Raw genomic sequence first — 19,987 nt, 5'->3', positions numbered from 1 at the left:
TCATTTCAATGCAAGTGAATGGTAATCAGACCTTTGACACTCCAAAAAGCAGATAAAGGGAACACTGAAGTTATCCATTCGACTCCAGTAGATTAAACAATGTCTTCTGAAGCAATCCAATCACTTTTGGGTGAGAACAGTTCTTTTTCACTGTACATAACATATTGCCTTTGCAATCTCAAGGCACGATCATGATTTCAAGCTCGATTACACTTTCTAGTGCTTGAAGCATGCGCAGAGCGCTAGATGGCGCTATAGGAAGTGTAATTGAGCTTGAAATCATTATCACCAAGGAGACTGTTGTCAAGATTTAAAGTAAAAAAGAAGTTACATTTTGGTCTGTTCTCATCCAAAACCGATTGGATCGCTTCAGAAGACATTAATTAACCCACTGGAGTCGTATGGATTTCTTTTATGCTGCCTTTGTGCTTTTTGGAGCTTCAAAGTCTGGCCACCATTCACTTGCATTAATGAACCTTAAATGAATCATTTATTCTTTATATTAATTCCTCATTAAAACATTAATCCTGTCAGATTGTTCTTGTGGGAAATTCATCCTCTAATTTGTTCCATTTGTGTCAAGGGTGTTCTTGATTTCAGACCAGTGATGTAACTAACACAAAGCACCTTGTTCTCTACACCCCAGGACTCTCCACTGTTTGACCACCTCAGACAGTCTCGCGAGGAAGGACCTGGTGAACAAGCAGAGCCCCCGGCGACACTGAACCAACCCCTGCATCACAACCATACAGCAGCTGACCTGTGAGTGACCCCTTGAAGCTGGGCATGCAAAATCAATGTCTAAAATGAATTTCAGTTAGAGAGGAAATATGTGAGAGATACTAATATTGGAACTTGTTACAAAACCCATGCTTGGGAAAGTGGCCAAAATCAGTGCGTGACTCTGCTGTTGTGAAAAGCCTCTGATGAACTTGTCAGAATCAGCATAATTTTGTCACTCTCAAACATTAGTTGAAACACTTCGGAATGATATATACTGATTATCAAAAGGTTTTAAAGTTGAAATCTTTTTCCAAGTGGATTAATTTTTTATTTTTTTTTATACTTTCTGCATATGTGGAATTTCTGTAATGTAGTGGGGAGCTTAATGTTATTGGGAGCAGTCTTAAATGATAGCTATGGAATTGTACAGTTTACTTTTAATAAAATTATTTTATGACTATAATTTGGGTTGGTTAAAAATGCCAGTATTTTGGGTGCAAACACAGAGATTATGATTAGGGGCCAAGCAAAATTCAGTAATTTACTCACCCTCATGTTGATCCAAACCCATATGACTCGCTTTCTTCTGTGGAACACAAAAGGATATATTTTAGGGTGCTTTCACACTTGGTTCGAATGCTTGGACCGAACCTGAGTTAGTTTCCTCCCCCCTGCCCCGGCTGGTCTCTGTTCAAATCATATTATTCGGGTCTGAAATATAGATTTTCCAATGGATCGCAGTCTTGATATCGATTCTTAAATCCCAAGATCGATCTTTTACTCTATGCGCAACCCTCCACTACAGTGAGAGGAAATCACTCACATTTATGCGACTTAAATGTATATATTTTTCAGCTGGCTGTTAAATGTTCATATTTCACTGACAAGTGATTGTGTAGTATAGTGGTGGAGGATTCAGCAGTCAGATCCATTTAATATGTGTCCGAAGACGAAGTCCATGCAACCCATTTGTCATTGAATACTGTCTCTTTTATACCCTTTTTGTTCTTTACAGTCAGTTGTTGATAAAAAAAACTAAAAATAAAATAAACATTTAATTCTAATCACGCATAGCAGAGATGATATAAAGCCATTCGACTCTATCTCCTTAATGTGCTAATCCACAGAAATGCCAGTTTTGTTAAAGATACAGTACTGTTTTTTAGCTCGTGTTTAACAAATCAATGTAAATACTTGTAAATAGTACAAATTATGCAGTAAACAGTTAATATGTAACAAAACAATTATATAAGAAACATAATATTTATTGATTGAATACTATTAACTAATAAAATTAGTAAAATTTAAGATTTTCATAATGTACATAGTTAGAAGGTCCCCTGTATAATGAACAGCATTATCTAGGAGATAATTTCTTTCATATGTTAGCTAAAGGGACATTATAACTGAAATATAACCTTATTGAATCAAAATCGGAATTGAATCAAAACGAGAGCTTGTGAATCGGAATCGAATCGGGAAATCTGTTTCAATACCCAGCCCTATTCAGAAGACGTTGCATTAAAGTGAGTTAGTACTCACTGTCATTGTATGAAATCCACTAATGGCACATTCATTAAATTATTCCCCATTGTGTTCCACAGAAGGGAGCAAGTCGTATGGGTTTGGAACAATATGAGGGTGAGTAAATGATAACAGAATTTGTATTTTTGGGTGAGCAATTCCATTAATTGCTGTGCAGATATATTTTTGATCAGTAGTTGATATTTTTGGAGTTTGTGTTGCGATGCTAGTTGGTATTACATAACTAGATTAGCCATAGTTCACCGGTGTATTGCAGCACTGTGGGATAAGCCTGAGTTTCTGAGGACCTTTCCGTGAGAATGAAGTGGACTTCCTTTTTGATTTATTGCCAGAAAAAGGAACCAAAACTGTTCTGAAACTTTTGAGGTTGCTAACACAAACAAGTAGCTTATTAAGCTTGGGCGTTAGCAAAGAATCTCATACTTTTACACCTCATGTTTTGGGATTTGGTAAATTTTCTGGACCCCATGTGATATACTTGAAATTAGAGCCCGACCGATATGGGATTTTTGAGACTGATACCGATTTTAGAGGGGGGAAATTCACTGATTACCGATATGGTGGCTGATATAGTTAATTTTTGAGCTGGAATGAAAACAGACCTTTTCTATATGGGTTGTGCACGGATTTTGCACCGATATGACTATGCAAAGGTACTCAGAAGGCTACTTTCTTAAACAAATATTTTTATCAAAGAATATTTGACATTTATTATTACACTTTGTCAACAAAATCTAGAAATGAACACTGAGAAAATAAAGAATAAATAAAAATACAATAAATAGCTAAATAAACATCAGTACTGTATGTTTAGTATCAGTCAGTTGCTGACCATTTAAATAAAGAATAAATTAAAATTATAGCTAAATAAAAATCAGTACTGTATGTTCAGTATCAGTCAATGGCTGACCATTAAAATAAAGGATAAATTGAAATTATTGCTAAATAAAAATCAGTAGTACTGTTTATTATCAGTCAAATACTGACTATTTTAATACTGCCAGTCAATTAGGGGCAGGTTGTAAAACAAGAAGCATTTACACCTGCCGAGACAAGAGATAAACTGCGGCAGCGGTGTTACACGGTATTCTGCTATACAAGTTCAGGGGAAACTTTTAACAGTGGAAAACCAGACTTTTAAATATTACATTTTGTAAATGCAACGACTGGAATTGTTTGCTTAAAAGGGGTACCAAACTGTTAATCCTGAACAAAACAGTTTGGTGAATACATGTTTACACATTAGCTTCCACTCAGCTGACAAGCAATGAAAGTAGCTACGTGGATAGCTAGTTAGCTATAAGCTCATTGTCACAGAGAGTAAAAGATGGACTTTATTTACTTTCCAGCATTGCGTCTCACCAACTAGGTAACAACATAGCGTGAAATCAACACTCAACAGACACAATCCACCACCGTTGTCTGCTGAGCTGCAAAAAGATGCTCTGATGTTTACCTTTCAATCTGCTACATTACTGACTGCACTGACAAACTATAGCTGGCTAACAGCAAACAGACATGAGTGACATGGTTGTCAGGGAAAGGGTTAACGTTATATTAGTTATATTGAAAAGGGGAAATGATGAGGTCATTGTTTATTAACTTTCCAGTATGTATTTCACAAACTAGTTCGCAACTTACTGTGAAGACACCGCTTAACTCCGCACTGTCAGCAGAACCGTTAGCTCAGCTCTGTAAACAATGGAGTCGGAGCACACACTGCTGGACAAACTACGCTATGACACTATTCTAAATCACCCAAAGCATTGTTTTCTGCATTATATGTTCTGAAAAAAAGTTTTAATTTCTGCGCATATCGGAAAACATATATGCCGATACCGATATATCTGTGACAGGCTCATTTTAAGATTGCTCCCAATAAATCGGTCAGGCACTACTTGAAATATACATGAATCTGAACAAAGTATCTATTTTTGTGAATGGTATAGTTGCCATTGCTATGAAGGTAAATCAGTAGCAAAACTCAAGAGCTTATATATTTGGATTTGAGAACTTGTACAATAAATATTTGTAATCATAATTTGAAATTTACACTTACAGCACCGATGTGAAAACTTGTAAAATAAAAATTTGAAGTTGAATGTTGCGATCTGCACTCACAGACAATAATTCAAAGCTTGCGTTTTGAATTCACAATTGCAGACAAGTAGTCACAAATGTTTAAAATGACATACAAATAAATATAACTACAGACACAAACATGTACTACACATTAACTTTTGTATTTTAATTCATTTTCGCAGTACAACCACAAATCGGCACTTACAACCTCTCAAATCTGGCACTGCAACTTTAAGAATTCAGAACACAAGCTTTGAATTATTGTCTATTAGTGCAGATCGGTGCTGTAAGTGTAAATTTCAACTTATGATTACAAATATTTATTGTACAAGTTCTCAAATCCAAATATGCAAGCTCTCGAGTTTTGCTATTGATTTACCTCTATAAATTCTCTGTATTGCAGAATGACTGATGTGTTCCAAGCCTAATGAGGCTCTAAGCTTTTTGAGTGTCTTAAGCTCTGTGGTTGTAGCATTACAGCCACAGAGTAAATTTAGTATATATGACATTTGGCTCGCTGCTGTTGGAGGTTGTTTTTCTCCGCCTGCAGTAAGATGTGTTTGCGTGTAGACTGAACTGACTGCAAACTGCAGTTAGACCATGGGTGGCAATTTGTCTCTTAAAACAAGGTCAGCCACTAGCATTTGGTGGCCCATATCTTCTGCTAGTTTTGAGTATGATTGTGGGAGACTACTGACTTCTGTCATATTTATGTATAAAGCACATTTAGGAAACACAAATACTGACTGAAATCAGTCTCAATCTACTGTAGAATTTCTGTAGAAAAGTATAGAATTGCCACACTAAGCACATCAGATGTTCGACACAACATAGGATAAATTACATTACACATCCTCGTAGGCTAGGGATAATAGATGTGTCTTAAAACAGGGTTTAAAAACTTTAATATTAGGAGGGGATCTAATGCAGCTTGGCAAGATATTCTAGAGTAGTTTAACCACTAAATTCTATTCACTTGCTGTTTTTTTTTTGTTTGTTTTTTTTTCCTCTCTTTTGCCAGGTATCTCTCTCCTGTACGGCCAAGTCGTCAGCCCCCAGCGACAGAGGTTGAGCCCCCTGCACCAGGCGGCAGACCACCCCGATCAAACTCTCTGAGCCTCTTCTACAAAAAGTGTAGGTTATAGCATTTTAATTGAATGTAATTTCACATACACAGAGTGAGTGCTGAAAGTTTAATTTAACACGTGAAAAGTATATTCACACCAAGAGCAATCCAACAAACACCATGAATCACAAATGAAAACCACCAATGATTTTTCACAGTGCACTTCATTGACATCATTCACATGCATTTGTTGGTGCTATGTCTTTTTTCAAATAAAATCAACAGCTTGACTTATTTGGAATGCCTGTTCTGGACATTTCAATCTTGGATTGTTGTATTTCAAAACCATTGCTTACACTCTTTGAGACAATGTTATTTTGGAGTTGTGACCAAGCGGGTATCCTTTTTGCAGCAAGAGTCTTGTGCAAAGTCTTTTTCCATTTCACTTTGTGGCGTTTGATGTTGAGCTATGATTTCATAACATTGCCCACTATTTAGATCATATTACATAAGACACATAGCCAGGTGCCTCTGTTTGTAATTCAGTGTTGCAGTCAGTAATATTGATGAACTGATGTCATTTGCAAGATGAAGATCAATCTCATTCTAACAGTCATGATCCAAGTAGAGATAACATGCCTTTCAGCTGTAATGTTCATCTTGCTCTCTCGATCTTTTTCAGTGTACAGGATGGCCTACCTGCGGCTGAAAATGCTTTTCTCGCACCTGCTGACCTCACACCCTGAGCTGGAGCCAGTAATATGGACCTTGCTGCAGCACACCCTCCAGAACGAGTATGAATTAATGCGAGACAGACACTTAGACCAGGTACTAAGAACCCAACTCTTACTCTTTACTGTATACATGCAAGTGTGTTGCATTTGCTGTCTCGGATAGTAAAATTGTAATAATTGTAAATACCAATTAAGATAAACGTTAAAAATATAACAGACGTGGCTTTGCAGTTACAGTGTTACATGACCACATTGTCATCCATATGTCTTTAACACTAATCACATGTTGGCAATATCTGATGTATTAAAAGCAAAAATTAGCACAAATATTTCTTTCATTTATCAGGATTTTTTACAATTTACATGTTTAATTATAAACGCGATGCCTCCAGAGACTTTTTTGTTGTGTTAAAAGTCTATCAGTGTTTTAGCCTTTTCTTGACCAGTCAAGTGCTTGTCAGAGAATTGGCAACTTCTATCAATGCTTTTTGATGTAAATTATCATAAACGGGAACATGCACAATCACTAGAAACATAGGAGCATGGGTGAAGAACTATAATGCTGTATGTATAAAATGTACATATAAAAAATACAACACCTGAGTTTATGTCCTTTTAGATGAAAACACCAAATAAATTAAATAAATGTAATTGATTTGAATGTTTCTTGGACCTAGTTCTGCGTAGTCTTTTGTTTTAATGTGTGAAATGGCAAGAGACCCTGTTTTAAAGCTATTTTCATGATAAAAATGTCTTGAAAAGGGAATTTTAAGCTTATATTTAAAAAATATATATATAATTTTCTTGCATTGCAGTTGATTATGTCAGCCATGTATGCCATATGCAAGGTGAAGAATGTGGATTTGCACTTCAAAACTATCGTGACAGCTTACAAAAAGCTGCCCAATACTAATCAGGAGGTGAGTGCACATCGATACACCTGTATTTTGTTTCAGATGATTGGTACGGCAAGACTTTGATTCAGCAGCTTTGTGTTACTCTTTAAAGAAGAGTGAATATAAAGTGATATTTACATCAGTTCAACACTCAACTTGTGTGTCTCTCTCTCTCTCTCTCTCTCTCTCTCTCTCTCTCTCTCTCTCTCTCTCTCTCTCTCTCTGTTTATTTTGGATTTGGCAGACATTTAAGCATGTGTTGATCCGAGATGGTCAATACGACTCCATCATTGTCTTCTACAACCTGGTCTTCATGCAGAGGCTGAAAACTAACATCCTTCAATATTCCTCTCCTAGGGTGAGATGCATGTTTTCATTTCATTAAAGCAAATGGTTAGATTTTTGCTGCTTGTGTTATACTGCCAGCTAGTGGTGTGAAAGAGGCAAAGGTCAATGTTTTTTGCATTTGACATCTGAGACATTAACTAAGATATGTAGATATTGTTCACGTCGTTTCGTCAGTGTTTTGTGGTTTGACTGATGGGTGTTTGTTTTTCTCCCAGCCACCTCCTCTGTCTCCCATCCCCCATATCCCCTGCAGCCCCTACAAAAACTCTCCTCTGCGAGTGCCCGGCAGCAATAATGTCTATGTCTCCCCATTGAAAAGCCGGATGTCTCCTGTGGTCATGACCCCACGGAGCAGGTATCACATCTGTCATTAGAGATTGTCTTTTAGTTTTAGAAATGTGCAGCATCAAATCTCATATCATTACATTTTAAACTTGATCCATGCTTGGATTGCTTTCTTTTTTTGCATTTTACAGTGGGGTTCAGAAAATTCATTTTATTCATTTAAACCAGAAAATAAAGAAGTTTCAGTATTTTGAAAATTCTAATACAAAGAAACGTTATGATTTAGAATACATATTATTAGCTCTCTACATCTCACTAACTACTAAATTTGCAACATTGGTCATGTACTACGGGTCATGCTGTATTTTCTTGCTTCATTGAAGCTCACAAGATGTTTTTTGGAACATTTTCAAATCATGCTGGGATAACATGAATCATCAGGTCCATGCCAGCTCAAGCAAGCTGTCATTAAAGTAAAAGGGGACATGTCAAATACTAAGAAATTCTTATGCTGATAATTGCATTTGTAATGTAGAAAATGCATAAGAGATTTGTGTGTGTGGGTGGGTGGTACTAATTGTGGCATCTCTTTTCTTTTGTGCTGTCTTGGGCAGAATTCTGGTATCGATTGGCGAGTCATTTGGGGTTTGTAATTTAAAAGCACTTATTAAGCTTTCAAACCAGTTTAAACTTAGACATTGTTTCGAAGTCTCTTTTCTCACTCTTTTTCCCTACAGTCAGCAGACAAATTTCAAAAGATCAATCAGATGGTGAGCAGCACTGATCGGTCCCTCAAGAGGAGTCTGGAAGGAGGTTCCACCCCCAAACCCCTGAAGAGATTGCGTTTCGACATGGATGGGCAGGATGAAGCTGATGGAAGGTGGGAAAACAATTCATGCTCTATTTCTCTTGTAAGATTTTTCTCTTTCTTCAACATTCCAGTGAATCATTGAGAATGTTTTGTTTTTTTGTTTGTTTTAGCAAAACAAGTGGTGAATCAACGCTGATTCAGAAGCTGGCAGAAATGAGTAAGTGTCCTTTGTACTTTGGTACATGTCTGTTGTTTGAAATGTGAGTTAGATATCCCGGTACTAAAATCCTGTCGCATTTTTCTCTCTCTGCCGTGGCTGCATTTTTATTGCAAATTTATGTTTGTCATATTTATGAATGTCAGCAGCAATTGTGGCAAAATGTTACTTACCACAAAAATTTATTTCGACTTGTACCTTTTCTTAAAAAAAAAAAAAGCACAAATCTGTGTTACAGTGAGGCACTTAAAATGGAAGTGAATGGGACCAATCCATAAACGTTAAAAATACTCACTGTTTCAAAAGTATAGCCACAAGATTAAACAGTATGCATGTTAACAGGATTTTAGTGTGAAAAGATTGCTTACTAAGCTATTCTGTGTAAAGTTATATCCATCTTTATAACTTAAAGGTGCTATATATAATCTTTTTACTGTTCTAAATCATAAAATGACCATAATATGTCATTAGAGAAGTTGAAATACTGGCTTCTTCGATAACAGTGCTACAGCCAGTATATTCTACTTAGAAGTTTCCATTCCAGGCCGGAATTTCTGTTTATGTTTTGACCTGTGTGATCCCGCCCACTGCCCACTCACCAATAGTATTTCGACACCGCCGGGTTGCCAGATTTGAATAAGTTTGCAGGCAAACTACACTGCGTGCTGCAACCATGGAAGCCAGCAAACCAACTGGATCAGAGATAACAGATTCCACCCGACCTAAAAAGCCTCGCCATCCGTCTAACAAACACTATGACCAGAGGTGTAGTAAAACAAGGATACATATTGGAGATGCCTTTGGAAGATGGAGACAGCTTAAAGCCCAGAAATCCTTTAAAACAGATGTTGAGTTGGCTAATTTGCATGTCAACATTCTGGCAACCCTCATGAGCTTCGAGTCTTGGGCGGGGCAGACAACTGTCCAGTATTTTGAATTTGGACTGCATTACCAATTTCAAACATTTGTTGTTAATCTTACATATAGCACCTTTAATTGCCATGATGACTTAATGCCATAAAACCTAAATTGACCAAAAAAACAATGATTAAACAACTCTGCAGCTCAAATAATACACAAGTTTTAACAGAAGAACAGAAGTGCTTTTTATAAACCCTCAAAAAATTCACCCTATTCACTTTTTTTTTTTTTTATAAAGAAAAGGAGGGACAGTTCGAAATTACTTTTGTGGTAATCAACATTATGCCACAAATGCTGTCGATTGAGCTTAACTTGTATTGAACCCAGAATATTCCTCTAAGGCCAGGAATCAATGTAAAAGTCTCAGATTAGTTTCTATTCAGCCCAAATGAATTCACTAAGTATCCGAGCCCTCTGTATTCAAAATATACCGTAGTCATTGTTGCGTCCTGTGAAATCGTCTGTTATTGCCAAATCATTTGTTTTGTCATTGTAGGTTCAACTCGAACTCGGATGCAGGAGCAAAAATTGAAGGAAGAGTCCGTGAAAGAGCATCCAGAGACCTGAGTCAAGACACAATGTGCTGCTTGATAAAACCACTCCACCATCAAAGGGAAAGGCTGACATCCATGAGTGTTTTATGTTCTTACATTTTAGACTCATTCACCTGTTTTAGTATTTGAGAGGTGCACTGTATTTCCTGAAATAGCACAGCTGTTTCCTGTGTTATTTCATTTTAGTTTGTTTTAAGTGTGAGGGTCCATGAAGAAGTTTTTATGCTTTATTTTATAAAGTAGGTGACAATGTAATTGAGAAAATAAGGTTATGGAGGTACTTTACAAACATATAAAAATTGGTGGGTTTTACATGTCATGATAATTTATTATTTTGCATTTTGGTTGTCATTTTCATTTTATTCCCTTCATTTTAGAGCTGCCTACTTTATTTTGCAGTCCTGGAAATGTGACACAATCATGTTTTTGGCAAATTTACTTGTGGTCTTTTGTAAGCATTTGTAAGATTTAATTTAGAAAATTAATTATAATAGAAATTGGTTGCAGTTAAAGCATTATTGGGTTTGATGTTAAGGGATGTGAGTGGACGTGTTGGTCAACACGTGGTCATCTTTCTTTAACTTTCTTACTGGACCGAGGTGTCTGTTTTTATGGAATTTTACATTTTTGTTTTTTATTTTTTTATTTTTATTTTTTTTAAATGTTTTTATTATTTTTATTCTTTGTCATTTGTTTTCCAAAAAAAATTATGTTGTACTTAAATGTTGTTTAAAAAAAGATTATGTAATGCCTCTAAAGTTTAACAACTGACTTGTTTGGTTATGAAAAACGTGTCCTGTTGTTGATTTATTGAAAATATAACTCCTGTACTGTCTGGGCATCTTGTTACCACACACTAAGAGGTGTGTCATATGTAGATAATGATGTATCTCACACATTTTATTGATAAACTCTGTTAGGCATGTGTTGGCAGATGCATCATTCCTTACTGGAATGCTCTTTACCAGGAAATAAGCTCCCCCAATGCCTTGGAATGTAAATCACATTAAAGTTGCTGAAGTTCAAACATGTATTTGAAAAGCAGAGAAACAGCACCATTCTTAGCATGCTGATTTTCTGTGATTTTAAAATAATTTTATTTTTTAAGGCATAGTACACCCAAAAATGAAAATGATGCCATTATTTACCACTGTTCTAAACCCCTATTACTTTCTTCTGTGTAACACCAAAAGAGATATTAGGCAGAATGACAGCCTCAGTCACCATTCACTTTCATTGTATGGGGGGAAAAGTTAATGGAATGCAATACAAGTCAGTGGAGACTTTAACATACTGCCTGACTTCATTTAGTAATCACTATGTCTGGTTTCAAGGTTGTTTTCAATCAGCTGAACAACTTCTTAAAATTCTTTCAAATCTGGTTTCCAATCGCATCACAGCAAAGAAATGGCACATAAAGATACAAAATTATAGTCATCTAAATACTGATTCAGCCAAAATTTCAGTGCTGGTATTACCTTTGACATTCTGTCAACCACAATATACTCTTTGACCGGCTGAAACACTGGGCAGGGCTCTCTGAGGTGGTCTTCAGTTGGTTCAGGTAATATTTAAAAGGGCTCCTCGCACCTCTCCTGTTTAACCTGTATGCTCCCACTAGGCCAAATAATGAAAAAGAAACCTATTGCAAAGTGACTAAAGCCCCATAGACTCCCTTTGCCTGTGCATTGATAAGATCAATACTGAAATTGATAAGTTTCAGTAATCATATCAAAGCAACAATTAAATCAGCCTACTAGCATTTTAAAAATACAGCAAGAATTAGATGCCTCCTATCCAAACAAGACTTAAAGGGATAGTTCTCCCAAAAAAATAAAATTCTCTCATCATTTATTCACCCTCATGCCATCCCGGATGTGTGACTTTCTTTCTTCAGCAGAACACAAATGAAGATTTTCAGGAGAATATTTCAGCTCTGTAGGTCCATACAATGAAAGTGAATGGTGACCAAAACTTTAAAGCTACAAAAAGCACATAAATGCAGCCTAAACATATTCCATATGTCTCCAGAGGATTAATCCATGTCTTCTGAAGCAATCAAATCGGGTTTTGGGTATGAACATACCAATATGTAACTCAATATGATCTAAATATGTAATCTTGCCATTGCGGTCTCTAAGCATGATCATAATTACACTTTTTAGTGCTTGATGCATGCACAGACCATCAGATGGCACTAGGAAGTGTACAGTAATTGTGCTTGAAATCATGATTCCGTGGAAACTGCTGACTTATGTCATGATTTATAGTGAAAGATAAGAGTTATTTTTTGGTCTGTCCTCATCCAAAACCTCTTAGATTGCTTCTGAAGATATGGATTTAACCACTGGAGTCATATGAATTAATTTTATGCTGCCTTAATGTGCTTTTTGGAGCTTCAAAGTTTTGGTCACCATTCATTTGCATTATATGGACCTACAGAGCTGAGGAGCCCTATTTTAAGAGCACTAGCACTAAGCACAGCGCAATGCCATAAGTCATAAGCGCAAAGTCAGTGGGAATGGCCATGAATTTTTGGTATTTTCATGCAAATGTGCTAAGTTTAGGCGAAATCGCCCGAGCATCACGCAAATGAGCTGGATCAAGTGCAATTGAATTCTGAGGTTCTTCTCTGGGATTTCCACCGTCTGCGTCCTATTATATAGTTCATACACTGTCAATCATCAGTGATATAAACAAAGAGCACATTCATAAGTATGTAGTGTAAATGGACTGTATGCAGTTAATTAGAATTTAAAATGTTCATTAACAAGTTACCACGTCCTTGATGAATGCCAGGCATATTTCTTTGACAGTGACATGCTCCTTTTATATGCATAGAAAATGTGATTCTCTTCAGAATCTCCAAACTGCAAATGCAGGAACTGATTGATTTTTCTCCCCTTTTCTCCCCAATTTGGAATGCCCAATTCCCAACACACTCCAGATCCTTGTAGTGGTGTAGTGACTCACCTCAATCCAGGTGGTTGTGGATGAATCTCTGTTGCCTCCATGTCTGAGACCATCAATCCGCTTATCTTATCATGTGGCTTGTTGAGCGCATTACTGTGGAGACCTAGCGCATATGGAGGCTTCATGCTATTTTCCATGGCATCCATGCACAACTCACCACGTGTCCCACCAAGAGTGAACCACATCATGAGGAGGTTAACCCAATGTGACTCTACCCACCCTAGCAACCTGGCCTGACTGGAGTCACTCAGCACGCACTGGATTTGAACTTGTGACTCCAGGTGTGGTAGTCAGCATCTTTACTCGCTGAGCTACCCAGGCCCCTGGTTTGTGTCACTTCATTTACATGTAATACATCCACAGTTTGCACAACTACACCGACAGTAGTGCAAAAACTCCCTCCCACGCCCATTTGTGCTTTGCGCTGGCACGAAAATTGCACAAAACCCCAGTCCTCAGGGTATTCTGTTCTTTTGATTTTTATTTCTTGCTCTCAAGTGATTTTAAAATTGACTTTTATTTAGCTTTTTTCCCCCTTCTCTGTGTCAATTCCATATAAAGCACTTTGAATTTCTATTATGCATGAAGTGCTATATAAATAAACTTGCCTTGCCTAACATCCCCTTTTGTGTTCCACAGAAAAAAAAGAAAGCCATACAGCATTAGAAAAACAAAATGGTGAGTAAATGATGCCAGATTTGGTATTTCTGAGTAACCTATCCCTTTAATAAAAATAATTTGGGTATTACATAAGTGCCTAGCTCTTCTTTTAAATGATTTTGTATGATCATTCAAGTGAAGAATGTGTTTATGCAAAAAGACAGAAGCTAGTTCAAAGCAAGTATGTTCATGCAAATTCTCCAGCACATCAATTACGATAGCAATTTTTAGTGATCTGCTGCCGTCATAGATGGTCACAAAACCCTAATGTGTCAGCAGTTGCTTTTGATAAGAGGTTATCATCTTCTTCTGAAGTGATTGTCATCAAAGAGTAAATGTAGTGCAGTGCATATGGCTGGTGTAAATTAAGACCGGAGGAGGAGACAAAATGCAGAATGTGCCGTTCAGATTGTGAAAAACAAAGCTGACATACATGTTTTGTAATAGTAATACATCTAAATGGCTTTAATAATTTTACAAAACAGCAAGTTATGATAAGCTTTGGACTTCACAACTTTTGTATGTGCTGCGTATCAGGACATGCTATTCAAAACACCGAATCCAAACCAATTGAAAGAACTGCCAAAATAAAATAAAAAAATACTGTTACAGGAAGAGTGCTGTTCTTAGAGAGGGACAGCTCTTAAGTTTGATATTTTGCTTAGAGTGTTTTGTGAGAGGGAGGCAGGTCTTGGGACATCCTCCTTTTTTTTAAACATACCTACTCTTAAATAGATGACAGTGTTGCGCTGGTTGGGTTGGTGATAAACTTCAAGTGTGTGACGAACTGATTTCACCTCTTCTCGCTGAAGAAAAAGGTAATACCTATTTTTTTATTTATTTTTTTATCTACTGGTACACGTTCCTAACATGTTATGAATGTGTCACTTTTACATGCACTATATAATCACAGTATTCTGCAAATGTTATCTCAATTGTTCAGTTTGTGTAAAACAAGTTAACTTGATATATAGAGTATTTTGGAGAAACTGTATGTGTTTGAGATAAAGATTTAGTTTTATTAAGGGAAGAATGCTTGCTACTGTTATGCGCTGACTAAGATTCTCATGTTAAACTAGAAAAACCTGTCTTTGAGACTTTTGAACAGCTTTTGCTAACAAAATGAAAATAGAAAACTCATAATGCCTCCTAAAATCCTAAAATAATTGAGTATGCTTTGTGTTCTAATTTTAGCGCTAGCTCCAGAGTGTTTGCGCTTCAGTAACGATACTGAGGTATTGCATCATTTCTAAAAAACGTATTAGTTTTTCTTTTGCATTACTAACACTTTGTATGAATGTGATCATCTACCTCCAGGAAAGGACATGAATGCGTGTTCTCCAGAACTCAGGAACAACATTTCCTGTTGTGGCTCCATTGATGACTTCAAACACATAGTGTACCCTGCAGCCTACTTGATTATTTTTGTCCTGGGAACTGCCGGCCACTCTTTATCTGTCTGCGTCTTCTTCAGCCAGTGGCGAGCTCAGAAGAGTTTCACTCCAGTCAATTTGTTAATGGTGAACCTATTAGTGTCGGACCTAATGCTGGTGTGCTCTCTTCCTCTGAAGATCTCCTACTACCTATTAGACTCTTATTGGCCATTTGGTGACATCGCATGTCGGGTTATATCCTTACAGTTTTATCTGAACATGTACAGCTCAATCTATTTCTTAGTGGCCCTCAATGTTTTACGTTACCTAGCGCTAGTGTGGCCGTACCTGTACCTACGCATACAGACCCACTATGGTGCCAGTATTGTGTGTGGTCTCATTTGGGTGTTAATGGCTTTGGCCAGCAGTCCACTGCTGTTCCCAAAGAGGGGAAATAAATGTGAGGGCAGTGCTCGGTGCTTGGAGCTGTCATTGGAAAGTGTGGAAAACTTCCACTTCATCAATAATATCTCCTTTCCATTGGGCTTTGGAATGCCCTTAGTGGTCATCATTTTCTGCTCTGTCTTTGTTGTGAAGAGTCTTCTGAGACCTAGTCCTGCACTTGGTAGGACCAGACCTTGCAGAAAAAAGGCATGCGCTCTGGTTATCATCAGCCTTGGGATCTTTCTGCTGTGCTTTTTGCCATATCATGTAGTGCGAACGATCTTCTTATCTACAGAGAAGCATGTCAAGATGAATGTATACAGAGGCTCCTGTCACAATCTTTGTTTAGTCCGGAAGACTGCCGTCATATCACATTGTTTGTGCACTGCCAACAGTTGTCTGGACCCTATCCTTTTCTTCTTCGTTGGGGAAAATGTCCGAACGTTCTCTGCTAAATGGATGGGAAGAAGAAAAACAAACGATTGTGTTGCTAGAATAAACCTGCAGAAGGAAGAGTTGCAGGTTTTGCAGAAGTGAACGAAACAAAAGATGAACAGATAAAAAAGAACAGATGTTGAAACTGTTGAAGGTTTTTCAGAAGCAAGAGGGAAATAGGTCATGTTTCGAGTGCTATGGGTTTTTTGTACCTTTTAGAAGTGATCAGCTTTTGCATTGCAAAGTTTATGAGTGTTTATGTCTTCAATATGTACTGGCAATTACATTGTGTTGGTCTTTTACTGAGGTTTCACATTTCCCTGTGTGTCATAATGTTAAACTCTCAGAGCTATCAAGGAGCATAAGTACTTTAAGCAAAGCATGTGACTTCCTGCAGACACCTACTTCTTCAGCATGCCTTATCACCACATAAAACATAAATGTGTTGTTGTACAAATTCCTTGTTTAAGTTTACATTCTTTTAAAGTTTTAAATGTTAGATGTCTGTGTGGTTTACTTGTTGAATTCACACGAGTAAGCATGTGAGAGCCAAGGTCAAATAAGGCTTAATATCAGTTGATAGTACTGAGTATCTTTTTTACATCTAGGCATTCTTCCCCTGCAAACGGTCAGAGTGAAACTGACTTTGAACCTTATTCTGGCTTGTTTAGTTACAATTGTAAATCAGTGGTTTTCAGTTGGTGGGTCATAACCCAAAAATGGACTGCAGGACTCAACTGATACAGTCACAGACAGCAGGGAAGAAAAAAAAAAAAACAATGTTAAATGCAAATAACTGAATGATAAAAATAACATAAAATGCAAATAATAAAACTTTGACATGCAAGCAAAATTAAGTCACCTCCACAAGTGTCCCAATAATTTGCACAGACTGATATTACATCACTGGGCCTGTGCAATTCATATACTATCGATTATCTAATCAGCCAAATGTGTGGCAGCAGTGCAGCGTATAAAATCATGCAGATATGGGTCAGGAGCTTCAGTTAATGTTCACATCAACCATCAGAATGGGGGAAAAATGTAATGTTACAAAAAATTGCACTTTTTTGTGCATCAGTTCTTGAACACAGTTTTCCTTTGGCACACCCAAAGCCTTGTTCTGGCTATGGCTTTTCAATGATCCAAATATATCAATAAAGGTTATTAACATTCCTTATTCTCTAAGAAACTGTGAAAATGCAAGAAAGATGCATTTAAGCTGCACTTATGACTTAAGTTTTTACTTTACTACTTTGATGCTTTTTGGGAAATGGCCCATAGAGATTAAGTAATACTTTAGTGATACTAACGTTCTACTTAGTGCCTCTGGAAACCCAGCCATGGACAAATAAGAGAAATGATACAAAAAAGTTTCCAATTCGGGACTGGTCACCCTACTACATTATATGTAATGCCTATCTACACAGCAATCAGCTCTTCAAAAATCTGAGTATGTAATAACTTGGACAATGTATCGGCAATCTTTTTATAAGCATTTTTAAAAGCCAATGCATTCCACATGGTCTGCGCTTCCCTACAACGTACATGCATGGTCTAGTGGGTCGCACTGTGCGCTGCTTCGCCACACCTTTTGATAGAGATTTTGATAGCTGACAGCTAAATATCTGTATAGGCTGTGTGTCTAAGAAGTAGGCGAAGTAATTTTGCATGCAGATGTGAGGGACATCATTAGGCTATTTCTAAAACAGACAACTAATATTTCTCTGGCACACATAGGTTGCAGAACCCATGCCTACGCAGAAGAAAGTTGGCATGAAGCCCTGTCTGTAGACCCTTACCTGACTAGTACGGCACAGGCATTCCTTAATCCGGTTGCTTAATGAGAGAGAGATAATATGTAGTTGCAATAAAAGGTGAGCAGCGGTGGATAATTATTCTGTTGCACGGCTTTGAGGAACTGATGATGATGCGGGTTGACCAATCAGTGGAAAGGTGTGTTTCATGCCCCCCACATGTGCAAATCAAAAATCTATTTATTTTCTACCCATGAACAGTTTTGAAAAACAAACTATCAAAATGTACATGGCTGTTATCTCTACCTGTAACTTTGGTCTTCAGCAGTCAACACCCGACTGCACTGCACCACCTACTGGTGAGAACGAATAGCATCAGATGGAGATTGTGCATCGGTACTCTGTTGCTTTTCCTACAGTTCCTGGATGTGGAAGTTTGAATTTCCAACCGAATTTGAACCACTGAATTTGAGAAAGTGAATTTTGTTAAGCGAAATAGAACAGGCTGAATTTTACCTGTCAAAAAATCTAGATGGTATTTTCAAATGAACTGAATATTTTGGAAATGAACTTTGGAAGGTGAATATTTTATTTTTTAATTTTAATAATGAAATTAGTTGTGAAATGTTTCCAAATGAAATATTTAATGCTTAAAAATACAACCATATCCATGTTAAATTTCAGCCTCCCAAAATAAAAGCACTGTAAATTCAACGCTTTTAAATGCAAGCACTGATAATACAATGCATTTATTTTTTCTATTAGAGCAATTCAACATGCTATTATGCTTTAAAGACTTTTGTCATGAATTTACATCTATATATATCTATATATATATATATATATATATATATATATATATATATATATATATATATATAATGAATGGTAATAATTATTTAATATTAATGTTCAATTTTAAGGACATTTTTCTTTACTTTTGCACGATAAATTGCAATTTTAGTACTGTGTTGGGTCGCCACTTTACGTGAATATCTCATGTAAAATCATTTGAGAACCACTCAAGGCTGCACTCTGTGCAACAGAAAAGCACATGTCTTAGGCCTACTGCAGTTACACAAGTTAGACTTACACAAGTTTAACGGACTGTGTGAAAGTTACTTTTTTTTTTTTTTTTTTTTTTTTTTAAACAGACACGAAAACTCCTTTTCTACAGCAATTGTATCGTTTGATTGCACATAAGAAGACTGCCCTGACATGTCAAAAAATACCGCTTCCTCTTTCATTTGATCATTACATGAAAGTTTTGTCACCAAACCGTTGTCCCTTTTACAGAAGCCCCTCCTTCGATTCCTTTTGCGCAGCCAAAATGAAGCACATAAGGAACGTTTACTGCATCAACAGACTAATTCTTAAACTCTAGTGAGCTGCCTACAATACTGTCTGGGCAGCATATGCACGTGCAGCAATTTTGGCCACCATAAGCGCAGTTCGAATCAGACCAGGGTGTGTGATGTCCAAAAATGCTCTCCCTATACAGAGCTCACTATTTTATGACACAAAGCCAAAATGTTTAATACGTTATCTGTAGGTCACCTGCAAGCAATAACAACCAATCCCACCAGTCCACACCAGAGTTTTTAAAAAGCACACAGGCTTTAAAGGGCCGTTCACACCTACAATGTTCCTGAGCTAATAATAATAATAATAATAATAATAATAATAATAATAATAATAATAATAATAAAAATAAAAATAATAATAAAAGGAGCTAGCCGCAACGCTTAAAACAGCACGCGGGTGTCTCGAGACTCAAACTGCGTTCGGTGTGAACGGCCCTTAATACTGTCGTCTTGTGCAAACTTATTCAATATCCCTCACATATAATATAGTAATATCATGTAGATGTTAACAGACTGAATTTTTAGCACTGCAACCAAAACTCTAAATAATAAATAAAAAAATATATTCTATATAAATTTATAATACATTTTCTGCACGCGGAGACAACAATATGATGCTCCCCGTTAATAACGGTACGTACAGCGCCATAAATCATTAGTTTAAACGGCGAATATGCTAGAATAGGCTAATACTACATGCTCATTCTCTGCAATAAACTCTTTTAGCAGCGTATGGCATGGCACAATCCTTCAGCTGTGGCAATGTTGTAAGAGTCAGACCTAAATATAACCGCCGACC

At 36.9% G+C, this 19,987-nt stretch overlaps 2 protein-coding genes across 2 annotated transcripts in view; both read left to right on the top strand.

Moving 5' to 3' along the window:
• LOC127431366 (retinoblastoma-associated protein-like) overlaps positions 1 to 11,153 on the top strand; it is a 47,070-nt gene extending 35,917 nt beyond the window's left edge. The window contains exons 18-27 of the mRNA XM_051681792.1: positions 647 to 762; positions 5,372 to 5,484; positions 6,099 to 6,244; positions 6,966 to 7,070; positions 7,291 to 7,404; positions 7,610 to 7,749; positions 8,294 to 8,324; positions 8,417 to 8,559; positions 8,661 to 8,707; positions 10,125 to 11,153. Of these exons, the coding sequence (XP_051537752.1) occupies positions 647 to 762; positions 5,372 to 5,484; positions 6,099 to 6,244; positions 6,966 to 7,070; positions 7,291 to 7,404; positions 7,610 to 7,749; positions 8,294 to 8,324; positions 8,417 to 8,559; positions 8,661 to 8,707; positions 10,125 to 10,195 (1,026 nt within the window). The 3' untranslated portion in view covers positions 10,196 to 11,153. The remainder of the gene's footprint in view (positions 1 to 646; positions 763 to 5,371; positions 5,485 to 6,098; positions 6,245 to 6,965; positions 7,071 to 7,290; positions 7,405 to 7,609; positions 7,750 to 8,293; positions 8,325 to 8,416; positions 8,560 to 8,660; positions 8,708 to 10,124) is intronic.
• Positions 11,154 to 14,531: 3,378 nt separating this feature from the next.
• On the top strand, positions 14,532 to 16,924 carry LOC127431372 (cysteinyl leukotriene receptor 2-like). The gene is made up of 2 exons (XM_051681797.1): positions 14,532 to 14,633; positions 15,133 to 16,924. Exon 2 carries the CDS (start codon positions 15,141 to 15,143, stop codon positions 16,167 to 16,169), a length of 1,029 nt encoding a protein of 342 aa, XP_051537757.1. The 5' UTR covers positions 14,532 to 14,633; positions 15,133 to 15,140; the 3' UTR covers positions 16,170 to 16,924.
• The last annotated feature ends 3,063 nt before the right edge of the window (positions 16,925 to 19,987 follow it).

The sequence above is a fragment of the Myxocyprinus asiaticus genome, chromosome 40 (genome assembly GCF_019703515.2).
Source record: "Myxocyprinus asiaticus isolate MX2 ecotype Aquarium Trade chromosome 40, UBuf_Myxa_2, whole genome shotgun sequence".
In the NCBI taxonomy this organism is placed as follows: Eukaryota; Metazoa; Chordata; class Actinopteri; order Cypriniformes; family Catostomidae; genus Myxocyprinus; species Myxocyprinus asiaticus.
The sequence above is the reverse complement of the archived record's forward strand: the minus strand, read 5'-3'. Positions and strand labels throughout refer to the sequence as shown.